The sequence below is a fragment of the Natrix helvetica genome (genome assembly GCF_964273705.1).
Source record: "Natrix helvetica genome assembly, chromosome: 2".
NCBI classification, from domain to species: domain Eukaryota; kingdom Metazoa; phylum Chordata; class Lepidosauria; order Squamata; family Natricidae; genus Natrix; species Natrix helvetica.
Genome location: NC_138552.1, coordinates 259417179 through 259444757, shown reverse-complemented (window position 1 = coordinate 259444757; position 27579 = coordinate 259417179). Strand labels below are relative to the sequence as shown.

The 27579-nt window shown below is 37.7% G+C and overlaps 1 protein-coding gene across 3 annotated transcripts; it reads right to left on the bottom strand.

The window, feature by feature from the left end:
- Window positions 1-2020: 2020 nt before the first annotated feature.
- Window positions 2021-27579, bottom strand: ERLEC1 (endoplasmic reticulum lectin 1). Of its 3 annotated transcripts, none has more exons than XM_081942787.1 (14): window positions 27439-27579; window positions 23036-23140; window positions 21968-22048; window positions 21309-21386; window positions 21084-21147; window positions 13186-13226; window positions 12365-12588; window positions 11594-11723; window positions 10650-10811; window positions 6125-6184; window positions 4686-4810; window positions 4070-4147; window positions 3550-3625; window positions 2021-2320 (listed from the first exon to the last, which is right to left on the bottom strand). In XM_081942787.1, exons 2-14 carry the CDS (start codon window positions 23096-23098, stop codon window positions 2249-2251), a joined length of 1254 nt encoding a protein of 417 aa, XP_081798913.1. In that variant the 5' UTR covers window positions 23099-23140; window positions 27439-27579; the 3' UTR covers window positions 2021-2248. The 3 variants fall into 3 exon arrangements, with proteins under 3 accessions (XP_081798913.1, XP_081798911.1, XP_081798912.1); XM_081942785.1 differs by lacking the exon at window positions 27439-27579 and adding an exon at window positions 26358-26789; XM_081942786.1 differs by lacking the exon at window positions 27439-27579 and adding an exon at window positions 26105-26224.

The following is a 27579-nucleotide window of genomic DNA, read 5'->3' as shown; positions in this document are numbered from 1 at the left end:
TTTTAAAATTTTTGTATAGCAATTTAAGAATTAATCCTAAATCTGAGCAGCAGCAAATGAAAACCATCTTTATAATGATTAATGTGTACTTCAACCCAAAACAAAGTAAGATGCTTCATGTGTGCATAATTTAATTATTGCTGTCACTTTTGGGTGAGGAATTAATACATAATGAAACTTCTGCTGGTTTGTATCAAGTGGTTTATAGACCAGGAAAAAAAGCCCTAAGAAAATTTCCTTTTTCTTAAATTAGATTTAGATTTAAGATTTCTATTCCCAAAATTCTTAGTCACATGCTAGATATTCTGGAAGCTGATCTAACACATCTGGAAAAAACATCATGTTGGGAAACACATTTTCTCAGCTTAAGAAATCCTTATCAACAATGAAGGTTTTTCTTTAACACAATAGGATCAGTTGAGCAAAAATCTATCAGCAGAAGGAAGCTGAAGTTTTATAAATGATGATTACTAATGATGCTTACTAAATAAATATATTTTCCACTTAGTATCATCACACCTAAAGTGATACTAATTAATTAGGAAGTTCAGTTACTTGTCTTTTTCTGTGAGGCATTTTTACTTCCCTATTTAGGCAGACCTGGAATATCCAGATGATCTCCTATGTAAATATTCACCAGGACTAATCTTGCTCAACTCCTGAGATCAGCTAGATATCTGTCCCTTACTTAGGACAAGAACCGTCACCTATAACTCCTTGATCAATCCCTAGCTCCAGTGGAAAAGCTTATTTCCCAGACAAGACTATAAAATAGCACCAACCATTGTTGATTGAGAAAACTATGTAGGAAAGGATAGAAAAGATTAATTTCAACAAGGTGAAGGCAAAGTGACAGAAAAATCCAAATTAACACCCTCCTCCTGATTGTAAATCTGATCCACATCAACTATTGATCTATTGCAACAGTAATTTGATAAGAAAATTCCTCCTAATCCTGATCGTTATCATCATCCCACCAGAGAATATCAGATTCAAAACATTTTTACAAAATGAGTTACCAGAGTTAGAAAGCATATCCTGAGAAGATGCCTTAATGTCTAATGAAAATACCAGCAGGGACAGGACCAAAATAGATTTACTGCGCAAAAGCTATTGTACTTTAGACACATTCTGGTAAGCTGACGCATTTATGGAAAGTATGATAATACTGAGCAAGGTGGAAGTAGAGTCTGAGTGCATGTGAAGTGGATAGAGTTCTGGAAGCTGCATGAATACAAGAATTGCATAATGTGGCAAGACATAGAATTAACAGAAATTGCTACATTGCAACATAACGTAATATCCTCCCAATTAAATTGGGAATGGCAAGCCCTAGACAGAAGAGTCTTCAGTCCTCCACAGCTACAGATGTAACTGGAGAGAGTAGGTACTTCCTGGAATGATTACAAAAACATTAGCAAGCATCCTGCCTAGGCAGGAGGTTGGACTAGAAGACCTCCAAGGTCCCTTCCAACTCTGCTATTGTATTATATTATCTCAAAATCTGGACTCATTAATTTAAGAAACTTATGTAAAGAGATGAAAGTATCTTTATTCACCTAGTTTCCTTCATGAGTCACAAATTCAAATGTATAGCAAAGACATAGAGAGATCTTCTGGTAAAAATTAATCGCTGATCATCTGAACAGATCAGAAAAACTCCTATGCAAAAGAAACCAATATGGTAGAATAACAGAGTTGGAAGGGACCTTGGAGGTCTTCTAGTCCAACCTCTTGCTCAAGCAGGACACAATATACCATTCCAGACAAGTGGCTGTCCAGTCTCTTCTTAAAAGCCTCTAGTGATGGAGCACTCACAACTTCTGAAGGTAAACCGTTCCACTGGTTAATTGTTCTTACTGTTAAGGAAATTTCTCCTTAGTTCTAGGTTGCTACTCTCCTTGAACTAAGGAGAAATTTTACAGTATTTTGATATATTGTCAAAACAGAATCTTATTTTCATATTTCATAACGTGAAAAAGTAAATATTAAAAGAGACTCCATTCTATATTAGAGTAAATGAAAGTGTCCAAGATTAGATTTTAATTTTTTAAAAGTTTATCATAGTCTCTTATATACATATAATATTCACAAAATAATTCACAATAGTTTTTTTCTTTCTGTATGTCTGCTGGTGAATTCCTGTGATTCTGTACTTCTTTTCACCTTTGGTTCACAAGGAAAACTGCAGGTGTACTTTTCTTCCTTCAGCTTTGTGGTTCTGAATGTCCAATAATTTACCATGTCATTAACTTGGCACAGAAAGCAGTCCATACTCGTCTGCTGTATCCAGAATTTTACAGATAACTGGTGACTCTACCTGGAAAGAAAAAAATATTTACAAAGATGTTAGTCACAATGAAACTGACCAAAATAAGTCATGGGGGAAAAAAATCAAATCAAACAACTGTGACCAAAAAGCTACTATAAGCTTAGTGCTCATAAAACTGATGTTCTGGAGTTAGAAAAAGATAATGCTGTATCTGGGGATAATCTTGCAATCAGAATATGACTGGTCAAGCTTTTTGAACACTTTATGTATTCTTAACAAGGCTCTCAAAAAAAGTTAAAACCCATTGACCTGCTCACAACTATATTTTAATTAACAGAGTCTGTGTAAAGGTCTTACAGTTTTGGCTGAATTGTGCCCAATGTTTTTAACATTTAAACATTTTATTTGGGATAAAATGCATTTTTGCAAAAAAAAGAAAAGAAAAATATCTCAGTCTTCTTGGTTACTCCAAATAGGAAATATGACCAGACAGGCTAATTCTGCTTTATTGTAAGGCTAGGTTAACAGAATCTTGCAAGTCTGAACATACAAATTTAATGCTATCTCCTTTATATCTTGAGAAGCTAGGGAGGGTCCCTTCTTAGTCTCTTTCTACACCAATTATGCAGCTGTGGGCTATGCCCTCACTTATTGACCATTCCCTGCATAGCATTTCTTTGCCCTATCTCTCGAATTCTTTTTCACATAATATTACAATAGTTTAATACTATCTTTAATATTGGGGTGCGTGTAGTCTAACTGCAATATTTTTTTAAAATAACAACTTTGTCTACCAACATTTTTGTCGTGGGTTCCGATATTAAATATGACCCAAACAGACCTGAAAGTTCTATTCAATTTGAAATTTACTTAATATCACAGAAACTATTACCAAAAAATAAAAACTTATGGGAAAGCATTATAGTATACATCTGACATCTATGCCACATTGTTGTCATGTCACTCCATTCCTAATGCTCTAGAACAAGGGTGTCAAACTCGCGCCCCATGGCCAGAATGTGTCACGTGCTGTCCATGCCCACCCCCATTTTAGCGAAGGAGTAAAAAGTCATGATATATCACATGACCTGATGCTGTGAGGTTGACACCCCTGCACTAGAAAAATGCACTGTGTCATATTATTGAAGGCATTCGGTCCATATCAATGAAAAATTGGTACCCGAACTTTCATGTTTCTCTAAATGAAATACATTTTTCATGGGAAATTTTTTCCCCTAGAAGTCAACATAGTTTAGATCAAGATCTCAAACACATACCCCAAGAATATACTGGCAGGAATGAGGCTCCACCATATATATAGTTACTGCATGAGGAGAGTCAGATTCTTTGCACCTTAAAACAGAAAGTAGACAAAGCAGATTAAGAAAATGGTTCTTCAAGCCCGAAGATTTTCCTTTAGTATAGTGGCCTATGAATCATGTCTAAAGAGGATCCAAGTCTTGCTGCAATACGAGAAAATAATTATGCTTTTAGATAACATTTCCTGGTGAATCTGGTATTTAGAAGAGCATTCTTGTAGCTCAAGATTGAATGGTTCTCTTTGAGCTTGGTTGTTTTCTTCCAGACATTTCATTACCCAAATAGTAACATCATCAGTGCTAGCACTTTCCTTGCAGGTAATTCTCAAATTATTTGTAACAGATAAATATGAATTGTGCCCAATAATTAGTAAAGGAAAAAAAAAGAGCACATTAAGGGTCCAGGCATCTTTTCCTTAGGAAACATATATAGTTCAAATAGTCAGTACAAAGAGTATTTATTTTAAGTGTAACTCACTTCAATCTCACAGTCACTTGTCGAGGTTTGTCAGTTAAGTCACAAACATCTCCATTGCCATAGTAGTGAGACACCATCCTGTCAGGAAAGTTACAACTTAGACTCTGATTGCAATAATCACGTTTAAAACTCACTGCTTAAGGTCCAAAGCTTAAAGCTTTCATATGTCTTCTATACAATTACTATAAAATATATGAACAAAATCCTCAACTAGAGTTGAATATCAGAAAACAATTATACAATATTTAGCACTTTTAGATATCTTGCATTTAAATTTCATTATTTTTGTTTATCTCAAATATGTCTTCAGTACAAAGGAATATAATATGCAACTCGTCTTTACAACCAACATTTCTTAGAAATGGAGCCATAAGCAATTACCCATCTATCCATCCATAGGTGGGCTGATAAATATTTTTTAAAGATACAGGGAAGGGACATCTAAAAATTTAAAAGCATGAGATACAATATTATGCAATATTGAAGATTCCATCCTGGTTTGGATACTGAAAGTAACTGGGACTTAAAAATCAGCTGGAGTCTACACTTATTTTTTACAAGTAGAAAGCAGCAACCCTCTTTCTAAGCCATCATTTTAAAGCCAAATTGTGCATACTTGACTGTTTGCAGGTCATCGTCTTTCTGGTGATATGTTCTAGCCACGTTCTTTTGTGCCCATTCAAGGTGATCCTCTTTGTTCCATGTCCCCACAACTATAGTTGTTTTGCCATTTTCTTTATCCTAAAATAAGTAATATATTTTCTTGGTAATTTATTTAAAAATCCATGCATAATTCTGTTTTTTATACCACCCTAAACAGACATTCTAAGGTGGATAATAATCAATATTCATGCTGTTATGACAGTTTCCACATGATAAAAATATCCTTATGAACCCAATTGGCTCCAACTAGGCTTCCTCCATTATATTTAAATGGCAATGGTTTTAACTAACTACAAGTCTGTTTTTCTTTTGCTTATCCTTAGTTATATCTTGATGAGCAAGTTCTGCTATTCTTAGTACAGAGAGATTAATTGAATGAAGACAGGAAGGAGGATCTGGGAATTAGTAATGTAATAGGCGACTTTATGTCGTATGATCGTATTCCTCTTGAGCAATAAGATGATTAAGTATGACACCCGTCATAACAAACTGAAAAAAACCTTCATGGCAAGTATCCAACAGTCCATTCTTAGCATTTACAGCATTATGAGGCAGAATTAAAGTAACACCTGTAACTACCCAAATGCTACCATTGCTTTAATGCCTGGCTACTGGTTTTCCCATTCTGGGTTGACAATATCAGAGACAGGCCAAGGCACATAACTGAATATTGGTCTATTTTTATTATAGCATGAACCTCATACAGCTATAGCTTGATGCAGCTGCATGTGTTTTGCATGCAGTAGGTGCAGATTCTGTCTTTGAGGGTAGACAGATGCGAAGATTGCTGAAACCTGAAATAACTGTTCCGAGTTTATGTAGGTCAGGGATAAGGAAGATGTTACTCTTGGCTTGATTTTATTCTGAAGAGAATGCCCAGAGAGGGGAGAAAAAGAGAAAATCTGAAATGGACAGAAATGAAAGGGAAAATATTTTCAAAAACTTTTCTGACCAAAATAGTCCTGAAAAGGGTTTGGGATGACAGAAGAAATGATACTATGTACAATAAAAATAGATTAAAAATAGGAATAATCTATCTCCTTCCCCTTCCCTGACTCCTTGGGACAAAATTTAAAAAAGACAAAAAAAGGGTTGGGGAAGGGTGGGTGGGTGACAAATGAATGTTCCTGCCCATTTTGGGTTCCAAGTCACGCAGTTACCTGCATGCAGTGCTGAACAGATCACCTCCAGGCAGAATGCTAGATTAGATGGGCCAAAGATCTAAAACAATGTTAGGTGACTTCCTATATTTCATCTCTGCCGAGCCTAGTAGTAAAGGCAACAATGAACTGATGAACTTTAAATCTGTACTTTCAAATTCTAATTTATGGACAATAATAGAAACATGTAGCCATCGAGTGGAACAGACTAGTAATAATTATTTCTATATACCTTGTGATACTGATGCACGTACTTGCCATAACAGAATTCATATCTCCACCAGCCAACACCCTAAGAGAAAAACAGGTTTGTAACATTTAGGCAGAGCACAACATTCAGTAGCACAACAACTAATATATTTTGTGTATTTTTATTTCACCCATATTATTTTTATAAATAAGTCAAGGTGATGAACATACGCAGTACTCCTTTCTTCTCTCATTTTCAGCACAACCACCAACATGTGAGGCGGATTGGACTGAGAGAGAGTGATTAGTCCAAAGTCACTCAGCGGGTGTTCATGGCTAAAGCAAGACTAGAACTTACACTTTCCTGGTTTCTAGTCTGGTGCCTTAACCACGAGACCAAACTGAAATTAAATAAGCCACACTTTCCACTTTGCTCTGTTCTGGAAGCTTAAGACAATTTTAATCTATGAAATGTGCTTTGCAAAAGTTTTTGAGATAAAAGGGTGAAAAGGTGATTTCTGGTCTCATGCTAAGTCTTTATTTACAACACTTTTCAATTACTTGTACAAAATATGCAAATTAACAAGATTGACATTACACAGGATAAGTCTTCTGTACTTATGTTATAGTTCAGCCCCCAAGTTATATAGCCCAGAAATAGATTGCTCACCATGAGAACTAGACTGATTAGTATTTGTTCTAGTCTGAAAAACAGTACTGCTAAAATAATTCCCTCTACTCCATCTGATACTTCTATTTCACTTTCTGTATTGCAAACTTCCCGTTTTTTTGAAACATGTATTAAAATTGAGTACCAATTGATTGTAAGTTCTTGGGATACTAAAAATGCATGTAGTACAAAGCAATGCATTCACTTCCAAGTCATATATTGTTTCACAGAAAACCCTATCAAAGTGAAGACGAGCTTCCTTTTAAATTCAGGATGGGTGTTCTAATGCTTGGCATGCAAATGCCCAAAACTCTGTATTATGAATGAGAATAATTTAAGTGTGCCTTAAATTATTCCATGGGGAATATATGTACATATCTATATATGTGACAAAATAGAAAAGATGGTCATAATCTGCCTCTGGACATTCTCTTCCTGCCAATTTTCTAGACATACAAACTGCACTATGCTGATCAGCTGAGCCTGAAAAAAGCTGAGGAAAATAAAACCAGATTAGATTTATCATATGCATTGTCTCTCTCACAGAGATAGGGTTATAATCTTGTTAAAGGTAAAGGTTCCCCTCGCACATATGTGCTAGTTGTTCCTGACTCTAGGGGGCGGTGCTCATTTCTTTTTCAAAGCCAAAGACCAGCACTGTCTGAAGATGTCTCCGTGGTCATGTGGCTGGCATGACTAAATGTCGAAGACCCACGGAACGCTGTTACCTTCCCACCAAGGTGGTTCCCATTTTTTCTACTTGCATTTTTACATGCTTTCGAACTGCTCGGTTGGCAGAAGCTGGGACAAGTAACGGGAGCTCACTCTGTTACACGGCACTAGGGATTTGAACCGTTGAACCTTCTGATTGACAAACTCAGCATCTTAGCCACTGAGCCACCACATCCCGCAATAATCTAGTTAGTAGGAAAGAATTGGAGTTGGAGTGAAAGGAAAGGAAATGATAAAGTGGCTTCCAGGTAAAATTGGGCTTAAGCAGCCTCAGTTGCTCAAGATTCCTGGATCGTTCAAGATCATCAAAGAGAAGATGGCACAGAAATCATTATGCTGGGAAGACAAAAGTATGGTGGATTTTTCTGTCTGGTCCAAATGCCTGGAAGAAGAAGAATAGAAGACACCAAGCAGAACACCAAGATTGTGCTAACCATGAAATGTTGCAAGCTGAGTATTAATTATAGCCCTTCATTAACATATTGGAGAAATTAGCAGCAATTACATTTTAGGGTAGGCACACAATTATATTAGCATAAGGGACATGTTATTGGTAGAGAGTTAATCTTAGAATGGTAAAGCAATTAGGTAATAAAACAATACATTACATTGTTTTGAAGACAGAAAAAAGGGGGTTTAATTTCTGTTTAAATGTATTAATAGGGATGTCTAATTATCTGACTGAGTCCATTTAGTAGAGAGTCCAATATCCTTTTATCCTTTTTAAAACAATTTTTATTTATTTTTGAACAAAGACAAAAAAAAACCATGTTCCATTACAAATTGTAGAAAGTGTGTCAGTTGGTTACAGTATTTCCATGCATCTTTTCCATAGTCATCACCTGCTTTTCATATCAAATCATGATATACATGAATATATGTATATTCATTTATATCATGATTATTATATCTCAACCTTAATTTGATTATAATTGTTTTTACATCCTTTTATATATAATATTCAAAATCTAGAATAGGATTATATGATAACATTCTATTAAATCATCCTAAAAACATCCAATCGCAATACATCTTTATAACATATTCTAGACAAAGCTTTTAAACCTCCTCTCATATTCTCCATGTTTTGTTCATATAAAATTTCATATTATCAAACTAATATATATGTATTGTTATCATTATTAATCATTATTTAATTATAGCTATTGTCACTTCATTTTATACATACTACTAGTAAACTAAATTTAGCTTAGTTTTTATTATACATTTTCATTGTATCAACCTATCTTTCCAGTAATAGTGCAGTCTTATATCTCTTGCCATTTGTAGCATTAATATTCTAGTTACTTTCTTAATTAATCTTGTATGAACTTCTCTTCGCAACATGTTGTTCCTTTCGTATCTCATAAAAGCTCAAAACCCAGCATCTGCTGTTTCCATCAGATTATCTTTGGTTATCACTGGTAAGCTTCTGTTAAGATTTCTCTCCTTCTCTCTGTCAATTTTTCTCTCTTTTCTTCTGTGCTTTGAAGTCGGGGGTAGATTTCCAATCCATCTAACTCCCCTTTCCATATTCCGCTTTTGCCACTACCAACCACGCTCACTTTGTTGTCAGTATCCACAGTTTTCTTATCTCTTTGCTCATTTTTTTCTTCCATTTTTTGAACTCTGTCCTCCACATTCTTCATTTGATAAACATCCTCAGTTTTTCCACCAAATTTTTCTGTTTTGTATTCCATATTCTCCAATCTCTTTTCAATTCTCTCTGTCACAACTAATATATTTTGAATTTCAAACATAATCATTTGAAATGTTACAGTTTCTTTTTCCTGCTGTGCCATTCTTCCAATTTTGCAGGCACTGCCACCATAGGATTCAAGGCTATTTTAATAAACTTCAAACAGGTTCATTTATTATCTTTCAAGTCCAAATGTTGTCTTCCCTTCAATAGCTACTGATAGAACTCCCAAAAAGCACCTGTATAAACAACTTGTGCTCTCCCTACTATCACTGTCAGTAAACAAACTAAAAGAACCTTGAATCTCAAGTGATCAAAGAGAAAGAAGAAAAAACAATGTATCCAGCCTCCAGTCTCTAAGTAGCAGTGTAACTGCTTTTCCTCCTGTTGTTACAACCCTCTTTATAATCCTTCTTATCATCTTTTTTATATTCCAATCTTAAGAAAGAAAAAAACCCTTAAATGGAGATCAAAAACAATCCAATCAATCCAATCAAGCATTATAAAAAAAGAAGGAAAAATTTAATCCATAGGTGTAAGCAAAAGTAAAAAAGAAGAAGAAAAAAATAATCCATTCAGTTTAAAAAATAGGGAGCAAAAAATTCCATCCATGAAAAAAAAATTAGAAACAGGATAACACACTAAGTCTAATGTAAATTAATTTCGCCGCTTACAGTCTTCTATCTTCAATTTTTATTTAACTTATTTTTTTTGGGGGGGGGGGTAGTCTCTTTTTCTAATAATAAAATTTCCTCACCAATTTGACACACTTTCTCTCTTCACTTTCTTCCCGTTCCGGAGCTGTCCCAACTTCAGCAGCTTCATGAGCTGCGTTTCTGTCGCAGGAAAAAAGGCTATTCCTGGAACTTACAGGGACTTTGCAGTGTTCTTGAGATCAGCAGGAGGTGCCCTTTTCAATCATCTCTCTTTGGGATGGTTTAGGTCCGAATGGACCGTCCAGTGGCAGAAATATCGACTGCAATCTCGGAGCACCAAGATCGCACGTCGTGACGTCAGCCCCTTTCTCTCCTTTTTATCCTTGATTATGCTATGGATAAAAACCCTATGTGTTGTCTTTTATCTGGCTAAATCCAAGAATTCCTTAAACCATATGTAAGTTTGGAGAAATGACAGCAAAGAGTTTTTTGAGAGCTACGTTCTGAAATTTCAGGGAAAACGTGATTCATACATACTGAGTACATATTTGTTTATAAAGTTTGGGACTTTTTTTAAAAGGAACTGTACACAAAAGGAAAACATTGGAGTTAATAAAACTGAGTGGAACCAGTTTGAGATTCTCATCAGGGCTATTTTTAAAGTATTATAATTCTTCCAGAAACAGGTATGTATAAGCCTCATAAAGTCTGATTTGAGATATAAAAAATCACTTCCATATCCAGATTTTATATAAACCCTGCAAATCATACAAAATATATGTATACACGGTTCATAAATTGTGATTCTTACCCCGTGGAAGCAATAAGACCCACTAAGAAATTCTTTAATGAGCTGTTCATCTGTCAGTTTGGAGATGTGTGTTGTTCCAACTGTTAAAAGCTGGGAGGTCCCAACAGCAACTGGCTTGTGGAAGGAGGAAAATTTTTCTTCTTTTGCTGAACTGATTTCTTCCTGCAAATTAAAAATTACTAAGATTTAAAGACAACTGATGTTTCCTTACCACGTGCATTAAGATTAATGCCAGGGGAGCCTTAGTCAGCATCCTCAATCTATATCAGAAAATACTCACAAGCTGCACTCAGATTAAAGTCTTAAACACATAAAATATTAATTTCAGGGACCAATTACAATATATAAATGCAAGGAAAAAACCCAAGGCATGCAGTGTTCTAAACTTGAATGTTTTTTAAATCTAATATTCTCCAGCTATGTTTGATTACAATTCTGTTGTATCCAGGCAACAAAGCCATGGATGCTCTGATGTAATGATAATGTGTCAATTTCTACAATCTTCTTTGCTTCTGCATAAACAGAAAAAATAACCTTGGTTTTGTCTTAGAGGTATATAAGAGCAAGCATAACTTAAGTAATATAGCTACGAAGAAGCCTTCTCTCTTTGACAATATTAGGTCATCCACTGATTTTAAAGACAGGACGATTCAGAACTGACTTAAAAGGGTTTATGAGGCTCAATAGTTGCTAATTAATAGTATGTGTGCATGGATATGGATTATTCCCTTCAGGGTAAATACTATACTTTCCTTGATTAATTATTTTCAAATTTTGTTTTGTTATTTGCCACCCAAAGTCATCTGGAATTGAACAGCCTTCTAAACGTTTTTTTTAAAAAAAAGTATTTACACATATAGTAACAAAAAAGCCAGATATGATAGAGGGTGGTTGCAATTTATGTCCCAAACATGACATCAGTGCCCGCACTTCCAGTTTCCAACCTCTTTGGCTCTTCTAAATGGCATCTTCATCATTTCTTGCTGCTGCTCTAGATGTTCCAATTTATGAGGTTTAAGTGGTGATCCTGGCAGTGACTGGCAAAATATGTCATTCACCGGGGAAGCTCTGAATCTGTCCAAAGAACAAAAAAAGTTTATACTGAGCTTCTCAATAATCACAGTATGCAATGGCTCACAGTGTAATGCATATTCAGATAAAGTAGAAAAACTGCACCTAAGTCCATCCAGAGTATTTTGTGTTAAGATGGTATTTTAGTATAGTGTTATAGATACTTAAGCTTTCTATTGGTATGTATGAAATTGCATACACCGGTGATCTGCGAGTCATAGGACAATATCACATAGGAACCACATATTTAAATCATAGCCTGGGAGTGTAATATTAAAAAAGCTAAAATGTATTTATTTGTCATGTTTGTCTGGTTAAGTCCACTGACTTCTCTCTAGCCGTGCCTGTGAGGCAAGCATTCTTGGATGTAAGAAATACAAATACTGAGCAGTCATGCAGAAAGAAAGAGGAAAAAATAGCAGAGTAATAATATACCATGGATAAGTGATCCCCTTATTTCATATGGGGAAAAGGACAAAACTTGCCTTGAGTACTTCATTTTGTAAGAGTAAAGTAAACCTCAGCTAAAGCAATAATCTGGAAACACTACTAAGAGCTGTGATAAGAAGAATTAAAAAAGATAGTTATAGAACATTTTACTTTAATTCTAACCTACAATGATAGCTGTTATCTCAATTCCTTACCTATATTTAGGATGGCTGCATAACAAAGGAGTCAAAATAACTACTTCATATTCACAAGTAGTGACTTCAGCCACAGAAAGTATCTCGTGCTTTGCTTCTGGGTGGCAGACGTACATCACTGTGCTTGATCTGGGAAGGTTTTGTCTCAGGCTACAAGGTGTGCCATTTCCCATTCTTACAGGAAAATATGGAGTCATCTGCCCTTCTATATTTTTTGTCGGAATCTAGATTTGTAAAATATAGAGAGAAATATAAACATTATCTTGGAAAGTGATACAAATAGTCTTTCACCATATAAAAAACCAAATGGTCTGAATGTAGTCAAAAGTACTAAGAAATTTATTTACTTCTTAATGACTTTTTTGACATTGTCTTAGGTAATAAGTCTCCCATCATGTTGGTGCTTGGAGGACTACAAAGACCATGTTATTCCTCCAGGCCTTGGGCTAGGCTGGCTGGAACCCCTTTCGCTGCATGTTGGAGGTGGTGGGATATTTTATGGCGTCTGCTGGGTTTACTATCTTGTTCTTTCTTTTTCTTCTGGTCTAGTTTGGTTTTATTGTTTGTTTCTTCCTATTACATTGGTTTTAATAATATCTAGTATATTGTGAGCTTCCCAGAGTTATTTGGAGTTGGGTGGCATCAAATTGAATGAATAAATAAAACCACATTTGTCATTATTATCTTTTGTCTTATGCTACAAGAAAAGCTAGCATGCATTAACCACTGTGAAAAGTGAAACTACAGAAATTTAAGAGCAAATATGAATTACTAAGAAAAGCTGGCTATGGGATAAATGAAATTATAGATTTCTCACTTGCCTCTTTTGCCGTATCTTTTTCAATTTCATTTTCTTCTTGATCTGGAAAATATTGAGAAAAAACACTTCTACTTACCACCAGTAACCAATACCTGTGTTTTTATTTCTCTATACAGAAAACTAAATATTTTGAAAGAAAGATTTTCTTTTAGCACAATTCTAATACTTGACTGAGTATAACATAAAGTTGGTATGGAATAAGATAGTATGGCTATTCAAAGATAAATTATTAGCTATAGGTTTGAGGGTCCAGATTTGATTCAATAATTATAAAAAAGTGCAAATGAATGAACAGGCGTTTTCATAAAATGTGTCTCTGTGTGTGTATATAATATAGTAGTGTGCACAAAATGCTACACATTTCACTTAGTTTTGGGTTTTGTATAATTTTAAAATTCTAATTTGTATGGTTTTAATACTTTAATATATTTAATTATTGTTCTATTTGTTTTTATAATCTGTAAGCTGCCCAGAGCTACCCTAGAGGGGAGATACTGTGCCCCTGTATGGCTTAACAACAACTGCCATAGTAGTACATTAGAGACCAGACTCAACAACACCATGAGGATTAAAAGTGGATATATTAAAACCATTTCTATTTGCTGACTTCCTGTTCTGAGCCAAATAGCACCACAATGCACTAGTGAGAGAATACAGAAAAATTATGAACAATTCACTCCTTCTAGTGCATACCAATCTTCCTCATTTATTAGCAGGAAGATTCAAAACCAAGATGCCTCGACTGGCACTTGCACAACATCTGCCCAACAACTTTAACATCAATTCCCAATGGAAAGCCAAATGGGTCACTGAATGCCCAGTTATAGGAAGATATATAAATGGCCCACAAAACAAGTGCCAGTTCAGCAATGGACAATCCTGAATAGGATTTGCACCTCACATGGTGTCTTCCTGGGACTCTGTATAAATGGGCTATAGCAGTGGTCGGCAAGCCGCGGCTCACGAGCCACACGCGGCTCTTTACACATTTTAATGCGGCTCTTCTGTGTGCCGGGTGCCCGCTCCCCTCCCTCCTCTTGGGCACTTCAAAACAAGCGCCACTTTCCCTTTTTTCGACCCACAATGATTAGGGAGGATCCTGAAGTCGGGCGGGGACGAGAAGCAAGGAGGCAGAAAAAGAAACGGAGACTAAGGAGCTTCCCCCCCGCCCCCACCCAGCAAAAATCTAACCGGGGAGCTGGGCGGGCAGTAGCAAATTAGCCGATCACGCTGCATGATCGATTAATTTGCTACTGCCCACGCGGCGTGATCGGCTAATTTGCTACTGCCCGCCCGGCTCCCCGGTTAGATTTTTGCTGGGAGGGGGCGGGGGGAAGCTCCTTGGCCTCCGTCTCTTTTTCTCCCTCCTCGCTTCTTGGGGCTCCACCAATGGGGGAGCAAGGCCCGCCCAGCGCCAGGCTTTGGGCTAACACAGAGGTCTGCAAAGTTGGCTGTTTTAAGACTGGTAGACTTCAATTCTCAGAATTCTGGGAGTTGAAGTCCACCAGTCTTAAGAGCCAATTTTGCAGATCCCTGGGCTAATATGATTGATGCCCTTGGTGGACTTCAATTCTCAGAATTCTGGGAGTTGAAGTCCACAAGTCTTCAAGCTGTCAGGTTTGAAGACCCTGGGTTTTTTTTTTCTAAAGGGTTGGGGGTGCGAGGGTCTTGCAACTTGACAGCTTTAAGACTTGCATGCTTCAATGCCAGAGTTCCTGAGCCAACATGACTAGAGGAGGAATTCTGGGAGTTGAAATCCACAAGTCTTAAAGCTGTCAGGTTTGAAGACCCCTGGGTTTTTTTTTTCTAAAGGGTTAGGGGTGCAAGGGTCTTGCAACTTGACAGCTTTAAGACTTGCATGCTTCAATGCCAGAGTTCCTGAGCCAACATGACTGGAGGAGGAATTCTGGGAGTTGAAGTCCACAAGTCTTAAAGCTGTCAGGTTTGAAGACCCCTTGGGGTTTTTTTCCTAAAGGGTTAGGGATGCAAGGATCTTGTAACTTGATAGCTTTAAAACTTGCGTGCTTCAAATGCCAGAGTTTATTGAAACTAAAAACAGTGTACCATCCTATGTATTTTCGGTTTTAAAAATGTGGCTCTCAAAATAAATTTCAATCGTGGTTTTGGCGAGATTTGGCTCAGTTGAAAAAAAAGGTTGCCCACCACTGGGCTATAGTATTCTCCCCTTGGTGTTAACTGCAGGGTCTCATTCCAAACTGTAGATAACATCGTGACTGGTTGTAAGCTGAGGGCATATATTGGTCCAGTATCTGATTTTTAAAAAAATATAAATAATGTTGCACTTCAATGGTTAAATGGCCTAGATGTTGATATCTGAACGTATATCTTTTTGACTATGGTGTTTTATTGGGATCTACTAATCTAGTTGAAATGTTAATTTATATTGCTAGTCCATGTGTGATGTGCCATACACTAAATAAATAAATAATTCCTCATGCTATCATGTAATTGACTAATTCTTTCTAAGCAAGGAATCAAACAGCAAGATAACATCAGTATACAGATACTCCTCTCTAGCAACCATTCAAAGTTACAATGGACCTTCCCAGAGCTACTGAAGATCCATTTTCAAAGTGCCAATGCCAATCTCAGTGTAGTCATGTGATCACATTTTGGATACGTGGCAACTGGCTTGCAGAACTTACTTCGGAAAGGCGAAATGGGGAACCAGGTATCACACATCAGTCGCACAAGAAGAGCAAGGTATGCAAAAAGAGAAGTCACCTTCTGGTTGGCGATTCAATCATAAGGGATGTAAATTTAGGAAAGGATATGGAGGTTTTAAAAGAGGTCAGGTATCTGCCAGGTGCTACTGCCAGCAGAGACAAGAGATGTATTCTTAAGATAGTCAAGAATGCAAGTAAGGACTGTGATGTTGATGCTATTATACATCTTGGCACAAATGATCTGTCCCAAAAAGATGTACTTTCTGTGAAGAATGATTTCCAGAACTTGGGGTATGAATTTAGTAGTATAGGTTGTAGGCTTATCTTTTCAGAGTTTTTACCAGTATATAAGGAACAAAAAGGGAAGGGCCAGTGTGTAGCAGAGTTTAATGTGTGGCTAAAGGAGTGGTGTAAAAGGGAAGGCTTTGGTTTTATTAGTCATGATGTCTGCAGCTGGTCCAATGAAAAACTGTACAAAAGAGATGGTTTGCACCCATCCAAGAAAGGGACTGAGTTACTTGGCATTAAATTCACAGATTTTCTGGATAAACATTTAAACTGAACAGCGGGGGCAGAGAATTAATTGATACAGAACATTTCTGTCCCCAGCAATCTAAAATTCATAGGGTTATCAGTGCATGTAACACAAATGTTTGTGCGGGTAAGATTATCACTCCCGCTGTCAAGCAAAACCAAGCATTTAATAGTGAGTGCCATACCATGTGCATGAATCATACAAGTGGCAAGAAAATAGGGGCAGTCAGGCACAGCACAGGTTATGTAAACAGTAAACACAGGGTCAATCAAAATGGACTCAAATGTCTATATACCAATGCACAGAATATGAGGAATAAACAGGGCGAATTAGAAATTCAAGTAAAAGTGGGCAGATACAATATTGTTGCCATTACAGAAACTTGGTGGGATGAAACTGACAAATAGAACATACAGCTAGAAGGATTTAAATTATTTAAGAGAAATAGACCAAATAAAAGAGGAGGTAGAGTTGCACTATATATAAGAAATAATTACCTCTCTACAGAAATAGAGCACAACAATGATGATAACTATCTTGAATGCATTTGGGTCAATATTAAAGGTTGGGGGGGAAATGACATTCCCATAGGCCACAGGCTACAGGCCACTCAACCAAGCAGAGGAAGTAGATGAACTTTTTGGTAGTCTGCTAACTAAGGTATGTAGGAAGCACACCACAATAGTAATGGGAGATTTTAACTACCCTAACATCAACTGGGAAACAAATACCGCACCAAGTGGAAGATCCAACAGGTTCCTAACGAACCTAGCAGACAACTTTGTTTCCCAAAACGTAGAGGAGGGAACAAGGGGATCAGCCATACTGGACTTAATTCTCACTAACAGAGAGGAAATGATAGAAGGTGTTGAAGCCACAGGAACCCTGGCGGCAAGTGACCATGCAATATTGGAATTCAACATTATGCAAACACAAGGAGTAGAACAAAGTGAAACTAGAGTCTTGGACTTTAAGAGAGCTAATTTCAATAAACTTAGAGAGAACTTGGGAAAAAATCCATGGATGAGAATCCTCAAGGGGAGAACAACTCAAGAAGTTTGGGAAATGAGATTACAAAAGCCCAGTCTAGCACAATACCAATGAAGAAGAAAATTAACAGCTCCCAAAAGAAACCAGCATGGCTGCATAAAGAACTCTCTGACAAATTGAAAGACAAAAAGTACAAAAAGTGGAAAGGGGGGCATAACTAAGGCAGAATATCAGCAAATAGCCAGAGCATGTAAAGATGAAGTAAGGAAAGCTAAGGCTCACAATGAAGAAAGGCTTGCCACAAAAGTAAAAAAATAACAAAAAAAGCTTCTTCCAACATGTTAAAAACAAGAAAAGAATTAAGGAAACAATTGGTCCATTGCTGGGAGAAGGTGGCAAGAAGGTGACAAGCAACAGGGAGAAAGCAGAACTATTTAACTCATGTTTTACACCTATCTTTACACAAAGGGATAAAACAGTCCAACCTATCAAAAACAGCACCACAAAAATCAGATTAGGAACACAAGTTGAAATAGGGAAGAAAATGGTAAGTGAGCACCTGTCTACCCTAGATGAGTTCAAATCACCAGGACCGGATGGATTATACCCCAGGGTTCAGAAGGAACTGGTAGACGAGATCTCAGAACCACTGAACTGTATCTTTAAGAGATCCTGGAGCACCGGGGAACTACCAGAGGACTGGAAAAGAGCTGATGTGGTTCCCATCTTCAAAAAAGGGAAAAAACCAGATCCAGGAAACTACAGACCTATCAGCCTGACCTCAATACCAGGAAAGATTCTGGAAAAGATAATCAAGCAACAAATTAGCGAACATCTAGAAACAAACAAAGTAATAAAACAAAAGCCAACATGGGTTTGTCAAACACAGATCATGCCAGACTAATCTTATTGCATTCTTTGACAAAGTGACAAAATTAGTGGATCAGAGGAATGCTGTCAATATAGTTTACTTGGACTTCAGTAAGGCATTTGATAAAGTAGACCATAATCTACTACTAGATAAAGTAGAAGAATGTGGGTTGGACAGCATCACCACCAGATGGATTCGTAACTGGCTGACCAACCGCACTCAACGTGTAGTCCTCAATGGAATTGCATCTACATGGAGGGAGGTATGCAGTAGAGTATCCCAAGGCTCTGTTTTGGGCCCAGTACTCTTCAACATCTTCATCAATGATTTGGATGAGGGAATAAATGGGGAACTCATTAAATTTGCAGATGACACCAAGCGGGCAGGAATAACCAACACTCCAGAAGACAGGCTTAAGATACAGAAGGATCTTGACAAACTTGAACATTGGGCACTATCTAATATAATGAAGTTCAATGGTGAAAAGAGTAAGGTTGTACATTTAGGCAACAAAAACGAAATGCACAGGTACAGAATAGGTGGTACCTTGCTCAACAGTAGTAACTGTGAGAGGGATCTTGGAGTTCTAGTGGACAACCATTTAAATATGAGCCAGCAGTGTGCAGCAGCTGCCAAAAAGCCAACACAGTTCTAGGCTGCATCAACAGAGGGATAGAATCAAGATCACGTGAAGTGTTAATACCACTTTATAATGCCTTGGTAAGGCCACACTTGGAATACTGCATTCAGTTTTGGTCGCTACAATGTAGAAAATATGTGGAGACTCTAGAAAGAGTGCAGAGAAGAGCAACAAAGATGATTAGGGGACTGAAGACTAAAACATATGAAGAACGTTTGCAGGAACTGAGTATGTCTAGTTCAGGGGTGTCCAAACTTTTTGCAAGGAAGGCCAGATTTGGTGAGGTGAAAATGTGTGGGGCTGATCATTCAGCCTGACATTCTTTGAACCCTTAACATTAATGCGAATTGACTACCGTATTTTTCGGAGTATAAGACGCACCAAGATTTTGAAGAGGCAAATTAAAAAAAATGTTTTTGCACTCTCCCAAAAATGGCCCATTTTTCACGAAAATAGGCCTTTTTTAAAAAACGGCATGAATAGCCTTTAAGAGGCTTCTAGAGTGCTTCTGGGGGCTAGGGGGGGCAAAGTTGAGCAAAAAATGGCCCTTTTTTGCTCATTTATGCCCTCCACAGCCCCAGGAGCACTTTGAAAACCTCCCAAAGGCTATGCACAGCCATTTTGGTGAAGGGGGCAGAGTTTTGGGAGGGAAAAAATGCTGTATTCAGTGTATAAGATGCACCCAGATTTTTAGCCTCTTTTTTGAGGGGAAAAAGATGCATCTTTATACTTCGAAAAATACAGTATTTTATGAAAGACTAAACAAATAACTCCAGTGGGGAGAAGAGGCTGCGGGCCGCTTGAAATTTGAAAAAGGGCCACATTTGGCCCCCGGGCCGCACTTTGGACATGCCTGGTCTAGTTTAATAGAAAGAAGGACTAGGGGAGACATGATAGCATTGTTCCAATATCTCAGGGGTTGCCACAAAGAAGAGGGAGCCAAACTATTCTCCAAGGCACCTGAGGGTAGAACAAGAAGCAATGGGTGGAAACTAATCAAGGAGAGAAGCAACTTAGAACTGAGGAGAAACTTCCTGACAGTTAGAACAATTAATCAGTGGAACAGCTTGCCTCCAGAAGTTGTGAATGCTCCAAAACTGGAAGTCTTTAAGATGTTGGATAGCCATTTGTCTGAAACGGTATAGGGCTTCCTGCCTAGGCAGGGGTTGGCCAAAAGACCTCTAAGGTCCCTTCCAATTCTGCTATTGTATTGTATTGTATTGTATGACCTTTTGCAGGGTTCTTTAATCATGTGACAGTGTTTTTTTAAATGTTTTTTGTCAGTTTCCAGTGTTTACTTTGGCAAAAAACACCCCCTGGAAAAATGGGTTCAGTTAATGACCACAGTGTTTATTTAACAACCATGGTGTTTGCTTAACCATGACCACCAAAAAAGGTTGTAAAATCAGATTCAGTCATGTGGTGACTGCTTAAGAACCACATGATTTGCTACTGTAATTCCGGGCTCAGTAATAGTTGTAAATTAAGGACTACCTGTATGATAAAATGAAAAAAGAGGTAATTAACGAAGTTTAACTTCTACTGGAATCACATTTTCACTGAGAATTAGAGAAGGTGTATTTTCTATACAGTTTAAGCCTTACTCTTACTATTTTCTTTCATGAGTAAATCAGAATGGCTATTTATTTATTAGATTTGTTTGATGCCCATCTCTCGAAGCAACTCTGGGTGGCTTACAACAATAAAAGCCAGTAGACCATTACGAATAAATAGTTATAATAACAATGAAGATTACAATAAAAAAAATAGGGAAGAAGGAACCAGGGTACACGGGGATGGGGGTGGGGTGGGGAGGACGTGCAGTTTGCACTTAATCCATGAACCACCTCCAGCGTGATACACCGTTGTTGGGCCCTAATAGAAGGTCAGAAGGATGGAAGAGGATCTCACCGGGGGGGGGGGGGGTAAGAAAAGGATCTTCTGGACTCTGCCAGCCGAAATTCCTTGACAGAAGTATGCCCTTTCTGCTGGCATTAGTAGGGCAGCTCAATCCCATTGGGGATTGAGTTAGTTTACATGGCTTTAAAGGTGATAGCCAACACCTTGAATTGCATGCAGAAGCAAACCATCAGCTAGTTCAGCTCATGGAATAACAGTGTAACATGGGACACTCTTCCTATTTTATTCATCAGCATTTAAAAACAAAGTAACCCACCTGGATCTAGTGGTGGGCTCTTTCTCAGCGTATTTCCAAGATAATATTCTTGAATATTTATTTTCTATAAACAAGAAAGACATTTTCGTTTATTTTCATAACCATCACTTCTCCTCCAATGATTTAAGCTTTGTTAAAGCAATAATTTAGAAGGACCCGAAGTATTGAACAAAATGCTAATTTAATGTTTTTTTTAAATGTATTTGAGGGTGAAATTATACATACCTGCCCAGTTTCTTTCTCTTCGTGATACTGACGAATGTGTTTACCATGACAAACTTCATAAGTCCAGTATGATTCAATCTAAAAATAATTGACATATATATTCTGATTTTGGACAAATTAACAATTTAAAAGGGTTGAATATTTACATTATGCTACGATCTTAATAAGTATTTTTATAAAACGAGGTATTGTTTGCAAATAATGCAAGAAAAATTATGTAGAATTGAAAAAGTCATTCCAAATGTATGTTGGAAATGGGAACAATATGAAGGGAAGTTGTCTCATACTTGATGGACATGTAAAAGCTAAATAATTTTAGATTCAAATACACACAGGAATACAGAGGATTTTAAAGAATAATGTTCAAGTACAGGGCTTTTTGTTTCAGGGCTTATGAATGCATCTAGAAAAGAGTCATGGAAGATTATTTCATTATATGATTACTGTGGTGAGATGGAAAGATGGAAAGATTCTGCACTACCCACCATGGAAGAACATTTTTCTTAATATAGATGCACATTTTTAAAAATAAAAGCTATTCTAAAAAAAACTTCACTGGAAAATAATACAAATTTTTATGTAGTATATCAAATTTATAAGTGTTTAGATCAATTTATTCGGGATTTAAAACTACTTATCTCAGACCAAAGTAAACATACTCTATAAGAGCAACTACTTTGTTTGAACAGAGGTTCCAGCAGTTCAGCTGGGCTTGGCCCTTTATAATCCTTGTCCTCCTCCTAAAATAGAAATGATTGGAGAGAATTATTATCTCGAATGAATTAAGAAAATGAATTAGCAAATTTATTAATTGTACATGTACTGTATAATTTATTTTATTAATTTCTAAAAATCTACAAGAAAAAACAAATTACTAGAAAATAAATCAAGAATTTATAAACCCAAGGCCCAAACCAGCTTTCATATTTATCAGACAGTTAATACTTCTATTATTCATGCAACAGAATACCTTAGACTTTTTCAAAAACTGAACAGGATTCAATCTGACTTTCTTCAATTCAAATTCAAGAAATTGAACAGGATCTAAAGAACCATTAAACTATCTGAAGAATTTGTGAATATCAACATCAGCCATACCTTCCTTGAATTAAACTGCTTTTGAATTTTGCAGAATAGTTTTTACAGCATAAATCTTTGCTAAGTTAATACATGCCTTTTATGACCATGTTGTGACCTACAAAGGCTCAACCTTTATAGAACCACCTATAAAACAATATAATTTCCTAATATCAAAAAAATTAACAGCTAGATAAAATTATCAGCATAATATTGCTTATTTGTCCAAGGATTTTAGTTGATATCTCAGTAGCCTATTGTAAATAAAAAACATGTTAATAACAGATATGACATATTCTATTTAACCAATGTATTGAGCCAATTTTAAAATAAGATTACTTTATACCACAAATTAAATCATTTTCCAAAAGAATTTGGAGCATAAATTTCTCTTAAAAGATACACGCTTTCAAGACTATACTCAAACTCAACAAGTTAAAATGTATGGTGTGTGTTTAATTTTTAACATAAGTTCTTTTGCCAATTATCAGTTAAAACCTCCTTATGTCAAGTTACATACTTGGCATGCTAACAATTCATGGCAATTAAGGAACCATGATCTTGCATTGGATTTAATTCCTTTTGTGCATCTTAAATATTTTATATAAAATGTATTGTTAGTTTCTATAATTGGTTCTAGAATAACTTGCCTCATCTCCGTTAGTTAATACTGGAAGAATGCACTTGTATTTTTCTTTATCTGCTGTTGTCATAATGATGTAATAATCTTCTTTGTATAGAACCCCAGCAGTAGGCTTGAGAGGAAGAAACACAAACAAACATTACTAAGAAGCAAGCTTAAATTTGTTAGATAAAAATGAGTTTACAGACTTGCTACATACACTATTTCAATCTATATCCATGATGGCGAACTTATGGCATACGTGCTGGAAGTGGCACACAGAGCCATCTTTCTGGTCATTTGAGCTGTCACCTGTTGCTCTTCCAGGTTCCGGTGCACCGGCCAGCTGGTCTTCGCTTCTGCCGGTTTCCGGCACGCACATGTGTACTAGCCACCAGGTCTTCCAGTTTCTGGTAAGCATATACGCACAAGGACCAGCTGGCCAGTGCAAATGTGCATACTGGAACCCGGAAGATCTTCCTGGCATGCGCATATGCACCGGGCGGATGCTGTTCCGGTTTCTGGCACACACGTGTACTCCCGTTTCAGCACTCAATGCTGAAAAGGTTCGCCAACACTGGTCTATATTTAGAGCTACAGAAAACATCACTGTTAAATAAGCCATTTGATTAAGATGCAAGCAGTGTCTTATTTACAGATGAAATTTTAAAGCAAGCTCCCTTTCTACCCCATGACTAGAGAAGTTAAAAAGTCATTTGATTATTTATAAATATCATAGCAATTACAAAATAGCTTTTGCAAAAAAAAAAAATAGTGCTTGAATAATAGTTGCATGATATGCTCTATTACACAGAGGATGATTCATTAGTTCCCACAGCCTGAAAGCAGGTATCACTGCTACTCATAGCATCATTTATCACCTTTTACAATAAGCAATTGGTCCATATATCTGAAAATCTTCAACACTTATCAAGCATAATTATCTGGAGTTGCTAAGACACTCCTTTCCACAGAGTAAATTAGGGTTATGTTTTACTAATTTACAGCCTATCCACATGAATTGCTCCTACTGTATTCTTTCCCGAGTTGTTTTCTTCATAGCCTTGTTTCTGTGTATACATCATGCCCTTCAGCAATTTAACACTGTAACAAAGCAGAATCCATGAAGATAAACCTTCACAGACCTTGACAGAGAACATTTTTAGAAATACATAATTCAGTGGAATTTATCCCACCAATTATGGAAAATATAATTCTGCTCTAAAAATAATATCTGCTCATAAACCCCCAAAAGATGGTCAATAATCCATTTTAACCTGGAGTGGTGGTGTGGTGGTGCAATGGTTAGAATGCAGTACTGCAGGCTGCTTCTGCTGACAGTTAGAGTCTCACCGGCTCAAGATTGACTTAGCCTTCCATCCTTCCGAGGTCAGTAAAATGAGAACCCAGATTGTTGGGGGCAATATGATGACTCTGTAAACCACTTAAAGAAGACTGCAAAGCACTGTGAAGCGGTATATAAGTGCTATTGCTATTCTTAATGAGTGAAAAAACCCAACCCCTTATTTAAACAATATTCATAGTCTTATACAATGTTTCTTCTGCTTGTTAGGTTCCACCATCATCAATAAAGAAACAAACAATCAAAAATATGCTGCAGGTTAGCACTTGATAAAATAGCCTTGAAGACCTTGGAAAGGATATTCAAATACTGCTAAGTAGCTATAACTACAAAGATCAGAGCAGTGCAAAGCAAACCAGTATCTGTGACATCCTAAGGAAGTAAAAGAGCTGCGGTGGCCCAGTGGTTAAAGTGCAGTACTGCAGGCTACTTCTGCTGATCACTGGCTGCCAGCAGTTTGGCAGATCGCATATCACCAGGCTCAAGGTTGACTCAACTTTCCATCCTTCTGTGGTGGATAAAATGAGGACACAGATTGTTTGGGGCAATATGCTAACTCTGTAAACTGCTTAGAGGGCTGTAAAGCACTGTGAAACGGTATATAAGTTAAGTGTTATTGCTATTGTTATGTGGTTGCTACAGGTTGGTAACTTGATGGCATGTAATCAAACAAAATATAATGTTTACCAACCGTAATAATAGCTGGGGAATTTTGGGAGTTGAAGTCTACACTTCTTAAAATTGTTGAGGTTGAGAAATACTGGTCTGAAACCTTTCCCAAACTGCATAACCTCTAGGTGTATGGCCCTCTAGTGGAGAATTGTGAAAATTGTTCAACATGTCTGGAAAAGATCCAGGTTCAGTTAAGTCTAAAATAAATAGCTAAGAGGAAATGTTGAATTTTAGCTTTGAATGACATTATGAGCCAATTTTGATTTACCAAAATCAGCCTGATTTTCTTAATGACTTACATTTTTTTCTAATCTATCTCTGACAATTATTTGGGCTACTCTCTCTCAGCCCAATCCACCTCACAGGGTTTTTGTTGCGGAGACAACTAGAATTGACTTAAAAAAAATTAACAGCAACTTCAGTGGTAAAGAGCAACCCTGCTGGATCATATCAGTCATCCAATTTCATTCAGTGTTTCCATAGAGGATGTCCAGTATTGAGTATTTATAACAGTGAACAGATGACTGAGGGATCCTTGATGCTCTCTGAGCTTGCTTTCTTGCAGACTGTCATTACCCTAACTAGGTAACATCATCAGTACTAGCACTAATGATGTTACCTAGTTAGGGTAATGACACGTCTGCAGGTAAACAAACTCAGAAGGCACCAAGGACCCCTCCTTTCAACCCTGAGCTGTAAATATTCTCTTTTATAGATGACTCTGAGTGACTCCTGGAGCAAGAAGATAACAAGCTGGCCTTCAGTGTGAGAAAGTGCCTTGGAGCACAAAGGCTCCGTTAGGTACAGGAACTGACAACCACACACAGATCAATCCCCGTTTCCTTTAAAAAAGAAGAAGAAAGACATCACCAATTCAAAGCGCATTGACGATGTCTCCTCGAATGGTGACGAAAGGTTTGCTACCAAATTGCCGAGCTCGGCGCTCAGACCAACAGCCCGGAGGAAAGACAGCTCAACCACGTTGGCTCATTGGCAAAACGAAAGAGGCGATCGGCGAGTAATAGCCTACAACCAGGCAGTGTTAAGCCCGCAACTGCCTACTCTGGCGTAAATAAGGCTACAGTCCACGGTAACAAGCAAAGAGTTAAAGCGGTGGTCTTTCTTGGAGACGTCTTGGCGGTCGCCCGTAATCCCCCACTTCATTTCCAGCAATCTTACGAAAACCTGGCAAACGCCGGTCCGCCCCTCCTCGCTTCCCCATACAACGGTCCCTCTTCCCGCCCCCTTTCCTCCCCGGCTCTCTATTTCTCCGGGTCTAAAAACTCCCATTTTCTCCAGGCAGAAAGCCACCCACCAGGATGAATTCTCTGCCCGGCCAGTTTACTCGGAAAGGCACGTCGTCGCTAAACTGCGGGAGGGACCGGCTGCCTCCGCCCGCCGCCGCCGTCTTCGCTTCCAGGAGCCCCCATAGCAAGAGGGGCACAAGCGCAGCCCCCCTGCGGGGCTCCGGCTTTCTCCGCTTCATTCTCTGCAGCGGGAGCCCGTCCGAGGCGGCCGGCAACGACCAATCATCACACGCCCAAAGAAGCCGGCCACGTCTGCTTCCGGAGGAGGAAAGCACGTGATTCTCTCTCTCTCTCTCTCTCTCTCTCTCTGAAATCCTAGAGTTACCGGCAGTGGAGTTTAGTTTCCGTAGCCGTAGCCCTCGGATTTATTTATGTTGTTGTTTCGGTTGCCCAACGGGGATTAAAAACAAGAGTGGACTTCGCAAGCTTGATATTGTCGAAATACACAGGTCCTTACAATCTTAACACCTCGAGCTAATTATTTTGTGGTGCTGAGCTCACTCCGTGTCACAAGCATGAAGTCAAAAAGAGGGCTGTAAAAATAGGTCTACAGACTCCTCATATCCTGCACATAAGTTGTTTAAAGTCCTACCCTCAAAACGAAGCACCGCACATCAGAACAACTAGACACATGGACAGTTTTCTCCTGAATGCCATCGCTCTGCTAAACAATAATTCCCACAACACTGTCAATAATTTACCAAGAATATATTACTATTATTCTCCCTTTCTTTCCTAGTATCTATCTCTCCACACTTATGACTAAAAATGTTGCTTGTATTTTTCAATTTATGTTGTTTTTATTGTTTCCTAGTACGATTTGATAGCTTATTAGTAACCTTGATTATCACTGCTTTATCCTTTTATTCTTGATGAATGTATTTTTATTCTCCTTATGTACACTGAGAGCATATATACCGAAGACAAATTCCTTGCGTCCAATCACACTTGACCAGTAAGTCTACTCTATGAATGGCCTTCAAAGAGACTTTTCCGTCGAAACACCCCGCTTTCCATAGAGTTCGGCTCTTTCTGGCTAAGATTCCTCCCCATACCGGTCTGCTCCTATGAATCCTTGGCCAATAATACCTTCGCGTGCAACAACGTTTGTATAGGCTACACAAGATTAGTCGGGGAGTCGAGCAATCATCTTGGAAGTTCAAAGCAGGCGCAGGTTGCGTGTCACTCTACACTCTGCGGTCCTCTATGAATTCTCCTCCCGCGGATCCG